Here is a 7,199-nt window from a genome sequence, read left to right on the forward strand (position 1 = left end):
GGGCATAGATTTAAGGTAAGGGGCAGGAGGTTTAGAGGGGATTTGAGGAAAAAAAATTTCACCTAGAGGGTGGTTGGAATCTGGAACGCACTGCCTGAAGTGGTGGTAGAGGCAGGAACCCTCACAACATTTAAGAAGTATTTAGATGAGCACTTGAAACGCCATAGCATACAAGGCTACGGGCCAAGTGCTGGAAAATGGGACTAGAATAGTTAGGTGCTTGATGGCCATCACAGACACAATGGGCCAAAGGGCTTGTTTCTGTGCTGCATAACTATGACTCTAAATAGATCATAGGTCACAGCTCTGCACTGTGCAGACTACTTAAGCCATAAATTAGATAATTAATTACAACTAAAGTTTGATCTAGAAACCCAACTTTTATGATTTTATTTGGAAATAAATAGATGTGTAGACTGCTTAATGGTTATGATGATGTCACAGTGAAAATGCTTATTCCCCTAGCTCTTTGTAATCTCTATGTAATCTGTATCTTTAAGACTAAAACAAAAGGCTATTTTCACACAGTATAGCAAATGTGCTGGGGTTTTATGGTTAATGCTGTGTAATGCAGAAGAGGAGGCATAACACTAATTCTGATTGTCAAGCTGAACTATCACTGGACTACAGGATAGGCAGAGTGCTTTGCAGCATTGTTCTTTGCACAATTTTGCTTAGCAATATATAGCAAATATTGTTTTGGTATGCAGGTAAAATTATTACTCTAGTCATACTATATTTTGTTACCCAGACTTACAAATGTAAGTACTTAACTAAAGAGGCAAGTAAAATAGTAAAACAAATCATTAAAATGTGCTGTGATCTCATTTTGTTTTGTCAAGGTGATTGTTCAGTTGATGAAAATAACTGCCTGAATGTTGAAAGTATCTGAATAGCAATTCATATGTTTGTATAGTGTGTCTGAAAAATAATCAGGTTAAAGCAAATACTTTTGCTTCTTGGTTTATAAAAACTTAATACTCCATGGCGACACTTAATGATAGGAACAAAGATGTGCATTATCAGAACATGAGCATTCGGAATAAGTACTTGCCCTAAGTGAATATTGGGAAATATTCATAACCAAAATGTGCCTTTCCTTGACGCTACTCATTTTAGTACAAATAGTTATAGTTCTCAAGGATATCATGCGTACATGTTGCAAGAGCAGCCTTTGAAAGCTATCTAACCCGAGGCTACCTTATACAGTATCTGAATTGCCATTTTTGACAAGTGTATTTTTGCTTTTAAGAAGAAACAGTATGTCCCCAGAGTCGACAGTAACTACAAAAAACTATAATTTATATGGTTTGAAACAGTCTTGCATATTTAGATCTCTATTTAGAGTAATCTAAAGTTATTGTGAAAATAAAACAAATGTTCAACTGAGATGCAATGTGAAGGAAGCTATTTATTTTTATTTGGAGATACAGCACTGAAACAGGCCCTTTGGCCCACCGAGTCTGTGCCGACCAACAACCACCCATTTATACTAATCCTACATTAATCCCATATTCCCTACCACATCCCCACCATTCTCCTACCACCTACCTACACTAGGGGCAATTTACAATGGCCAATTTACCTATCAACCTGCAGGTCTTTGGCTGTGGGAGGAAACCGGAGCACCCGACGGAAACCCACGCAGTCACAGGGAGAACTTGCAAACTCCACACAGGCAGTACCCAGAACTGAACCTGGGTCGCTGGAGCTGTGAGGCTGCGGTGCTAACCACTGCGCCACTGTGCTACCCCAAATTTTTAAAAAAATCTAAAATATTATTATTTTTAAAAGACAGAAAATAAAATACAGTATTCATAACTGTAGCATCAAAATTACTGCTGTTTAGGTATTAACTGTGGTTACTAACAGTATTTGAGAGAATTTATTCCTCATGGTATGCACAAAATATTGCTATTTTTAGTCTGTTGACTAATATGTAATCTTTCTCTCTTATACAGTGCCTGCCAATGAAAAGCAAGCAGCATTAATCCTCTACTTCAGCTGTGATCTGCAATTAGGGAGGCAGTTAAACACCTCAAATAGAATTGGAAAAGCTAAACCAACTGTTTACTCTGTAAAATTGCTATAGAAATGATCGTACTGGGTGAGGCAAGCAAGCTATTCTATGTGGGCTTAGAAGAGGAGACACACAATTTCTATTTATTTGGGTAACACCATCAAAGCTGCATTTCACCGTCCATTCATTTTTGCCCTGAGAAGTTGGTGGTGTCCTTCTCCTTGAATTGCTGTAAACCTTGTGCTGATCATGTTCCCATAGTGGTGCTGGGTAGGGAATTTCAGGATTTTGACCCAATCGATAGATAGTATATATGACAGCCACAGTGAACCAATGGAGGAGAGGGTGGATCTGAAGTTCAGACAGGGGTGCTGATCAGGCAGACTGCTTTGTCCTGGATGGAGTCAATCTTCTTGAGGGTTGTTGACAATGCACCCATCCGGGCGTGGTGATTATGTCATTGCGCTCCTGATTTCAGCTTTGTAGATGCTGGAGAGGATTTGAAGTGCAACTCATCACAGAGTACTCATCCTCTGCCCTGGTCTTGTAGCCATATTGTTGACATGGCTGATCCAATGAAGCTTCTGGTTAATGGTGATGCCAGCGTGTTGATAGTGGGGCTGGCGAAGATCGGGCGGGAGGTAACGTGGCCTCTAATTGTTGCCATTTCATATGGTACAAATGTTATCTTTCACTTCTCAGTCCCAGGCTATAGGTTTCAAAATCCTGCTGTAGGCTGTCATGGGCTGCTTTGGTATCAGAGGAGTTGTGAATATAGCTGAACACTGTCAAGTCATCAGTGAACAGCACACTTTGGCCTTATGATGAAAAGAAGAACATTGATGAGCCACTCAGGCAAAGAACATTCTGAGACATTCCTGCAATAATGTCCTGGCCTCCAACAACTACAACCATCTTCTTTTGTGTCAGCTATGCCTTCAGCCATTAGAGGATGGCACTTTGATGCCTATTAACCTCATCAATTCTGACGAAAGGTCATCGACCTGAAACATTAACTCTGTTTCTCTCTCCACAGATGCTTCCAAACCTGCTGTGTACTTCCAGCATCTTCTGTTTTTATTACATAACAATTGAGAACTGACTTTGGCTGGCATTGGCAATGTTGAACTGATTTTACAAATTATTTGGCAGTCGGTCCTGCTAAACTAAAGCCTTCTTAAGCATTTCTCTACTGTTATGGCCAGGTAACTGTACCTAGTACATGAGATTCATTGTGAAGCGAAGACACAAAACCTAATGATATGTCAATTGTGCTGCCTGACTGCACAGGTAACCCTTTCCTGCTCTGCTGGTCCTCCTCTGCCAGGTTTGTGGAGCACTGAATACAGTTCTCTATATTTAGCAAAAATCCTAGACAGTATAAAGAAAATTTGAATCTACTTACCTCTAAAGGAAGACTTGGAGGTTATCAATGCAATTGCTCCCTTAATGCCTGCTCCATCTGGACAAGATTAATCATTTAATTGCCTTACTGCTTAATTTGCATGCATTTGTGCTCATACGCCATCTTTACCTTCCAGCTTTCTCTTTAGTATCAGCAAATGTGTGGTAATCAAGATTGCATCATGCTCCAGACACCAGTTTCTGGACTCATGTACTCATGTAATTATGGCATTTAACTCTGTATTTTCTTCACAAACACAGGTTTGCACAAATAAGTTTGGATTCCCACCATACAGTTTGATCAATTCAAATAAGTTAGCCATTGGCTGATGGCTTGGGTCAAAGATTGGTCTGACAACATGTTGTACATGGTACCAACTGAATAATTACAAATATAAAAAGTTGTTTTAAACTGACCTTAAATTGTTTGCATAATACTTGACTTAGGAATCTGTCAAAAGTGTTTTTTGTGAACTGGACATGACAATTAATGAATCATTTTTCTTAGGAATTGTATTTGGTCCTAAGTGTAGTGAATGCTACAGATTTTAACTGAATCATTATTAGCCAGCAAAACCTCAGGAGATTTTGCATAATGCTTGATTTGTAATTAGTTGTACAATCTGCTAACTTCTTTTTCTTTTACTATAGGCTTTAAAGGCTGCATCAAAGCTTTCAAATACAATAATCAGGTGATGCCATTTACTGGATCAAATGACTTAGTCGAAGTACAGCCAAGTGACGTCTCAATACAGGTCGGATGCAGAGAGTCTAATGCTTGCTTAAGCAACCCATGCCCAACTGGAATGAAGTGCATTGATTTATGGTTTGCATATGAGTGTCTTCCAGTTTCCTGTTTTCCTGACCCTTGTAAGCATGGTGGTAAATGTCTTCCTTCCTCAAATGGCTCATATCACTGCATTTGCAAGCCAGATTTTACTGGATCTTATTGTGAGTTCTGCACATCAGCAACTAATGACCATTCAGCCTGTCAGGAAGACAATATTCAATTTCCACAATGGAGCATAACAATGATTATACCTGTTACTCTAGTAGTAATTTCTCTGATAGTTGTGTTTTTCAAGTGTCGATATACTACTTTGAAAAATAAGAGAACAAAAATGGTTGCATCACTCCAGACAGGTACTGAGAACAAAGCTTTTGATGATCATGATGATGATGTTGATGGCACAAATCATTGCACGCCTGACAATGATGAAAAGCAGCCAGATATCCTCAAAGCAGAAAAAAATTATCACATCATGGATGAAACATATATTAATGCCACAGCCATAGTGCAGAATAAGAAATGTTATGGGTGCGAAGACTATGACTTAGAGGTCTATGACATTGATAATGCAAGCAGTATATCTCCTTCTGATATTGATGTCATTCAGTACCACAGACAGTTTCAGACCAACAACGATCATTATACTATTCTCTCAAAAAGTATGCATGATAAATCTCAACCATTTATACCTATTGTGAATCAAAGAAACACCCAATCTACTGCACAGATTAGTCCAAGTCAACAAAATGCTCAATGTAAAAAACCAGAAGCAAAAAGTGGACTTGAAAAGCAATATTGCCCTCACACATGCTCGTCAGAATGGTTTCCTTCATCAATTTTATTTACAGAGCACAAATATTTAATAAATGATCTTTATTCAACTGGCTATGAAACAGAGCTTTCCCACCTTGTCCACTTTGACACCAACCAATCAAGTGAAGGAGGCATTGATAATTTGACCTTTTGTGAAGATGATCGGACTGGGAGGTTGGCTGATGCATCAGTGTTTATGTCCAGCTCCAGACCCAACAGCAGAATAAAACAGATAGTCGAGAGACTTCCACTCGGCCTGTCTGTGGAAGAAATAAAACAACTGAATACTCCAACAATACAGAAATCTGTCAAGAATACTGCTCAAGGAATATTGCTGTCACAAGTTTCACAAAGAACTTCAGCCCAGAAAGGTCCTCCAATCTTCCTTTCTTCCACAGACACTTCATCTGATAGTGATTCCCATAGTTCTTTCACTTGTTCAGAGTATAACTATGAAAGGGAACTTTCAGCATTTAGCCATTCTTCTGTGCACAAATATACTCAACAGGATTCAGAGAGAAATGTTGTTGAAGATAAGATACTTAATGAATGGGAGATTAGATTACAAGGACATGAAAAAGGGTATACATCTAACTCATGTTTAATGAACACTGAAATTATCACTGATGAGGATTCAGATAACAATATGTTACCATGTGATTATTCCCTTGTCAAAAGAACACAAAACTGGGATGATATTTTAAACTGGGGACCAAATTTTGAAATATATGTTGAGATTTTCAAGGACCTTGCTGAACTTCCAAGTGAACCAGAGACTGAAAATCAATTTTGCAGTGCTAGAGGAACTGATCACGAAGAATTCCTGTGACACTTTTCTCGTAAATCACTTTATGGAGCAATTTCCTATTTTTTACTGTTTCTCCTGTATACGTTCACTAAAAGTGTGATGTTCATTGAATAATTTTATAGATATTTATATTTTTATGATTTTGTGTGTAGGTTTTATGTCAAGGATTCTTAACATTTCATCCAGTTTCCAAATTACAGCCAATTACTGTATAATCATTAACAGTTATTTACTCAATTATCAAGTTTAAACAGCTTTCAGTAGAATATTCACGTCATCTAACCTACTTCCATCTCTGAGAAATGGTGAATATACAGAGAAGCTGTGGATTCTAGTACTGTAAGCAACATGCCAATTTTTCACCAATGTGAATTGGACTAAAGGAACAAATTGCATCAATCTTTGTTCCTTTCCTCAACAATGACTTAACATCAGACCATTAGTAGGAGGACTGTACATATCATATGTCCAACTAATCCTAAAATTCCACACTGAATGTTATTTTAAAAGAGCATTTTGAGCTATATAACATATGCACACTGCAGCAGTGATAAAGTTATAGGTCATGAAATTCCATCCCATTCTCAGTGCTTCCTTTTAAGTATAATATCAGGGAAAGTATTTCTCCTGGGCAGCAGCATGAGGCAGAAGCCATTTCTGTCAGTTTACCACCCCACAAAGGATTCCACTGAATTTTCGAACAGGAATTGGCCCACCAACTCCCCAACTATCTCATAATAATGTGAATGATCGTCTTAATCCTCTCCTGCTCCTCCTCTTCCTCCTTTTCCATGATAATGGCATGACACACCTGCTTCTGAAATGCTGTCATTGCGGTTGAGAAAGGGGAGTGTAACATATCTATAGGCAATCAAAAACAAGTCCACAATTATGTAGGCTAAATGCAAAAAACAAACAGATACTGCAACCCGAATTTCCTGTTTTACACCGACAATGTTCTAGGGTAAATTAGAATGCGAGTCATAAGGTGCAGCTGCTGTCAGGAACAACTGAGACAGGCAGAAGTGAAGAGTTGTTGAGCCTGAAGATTGCTGAAGGCTTGAGTAGTGATTACAACAACTGGACATGTTTCTTTGGGCAATTATCTCCCCTCTACTTCCTTATAAGTGTAAGCACTGAACGACTTTAATTATGTAAAGGTTTTGATAGCATAATGCTTATTCTGGTACATGATAAAGGAACCACATAAATAATTACCAGGCACAGATTTTTAATAATATTTCTATTTCTACATTAAGAATGAATTTGATATCATCTCACTTCTGTTCTTTGCATTGCCTTGTCATTTTTGTAGCTGTCTGTGGCAGATCATCCAGCGGAAGGCATTCTTGAAAAGTGGAACA

At 38.3% G+C, this 7,199-nt stretch overlaps 1 protein-coding gene across 1 annotated transcript in view; it reads left to right on the forward strand.

Moving 5' to 3' along the window:
• Positions 1-5,856, forward strand: part of LOC137371571 (protocadherin Fat 4-like) — a 113,166-nt gene extending 107,310 nt beyond the window's left edge. The window contains exon 29 of the mRNA XM_068034410.1: positions 4,076-5,856. Coding sequence (XP_067890511.1) covers positions 4,076-5,856 — 1,781 coding nt within the window. The remainder of the gene's footprint in view (positions 1-4,075) is intronic.
• Positions 5,857-7,199: the final 1,343 nt, after the last annotated feature.

Source organism: Heterodontus francisci, chromosome 6 (assembly GCF_036365525.1).
Source record: "Heterodontus francisci isolate sHetFra1 chromosome 6, sHetFra1.hap1, whole genome shotgun sequence".
Classification (NCBI taxonomy): Eukaryota; Metazoa; Chordata; class Chondrichthyes; order Heterodontiformes; family Heterodontidae; genus Heterodontus; species Heterodontus francisci.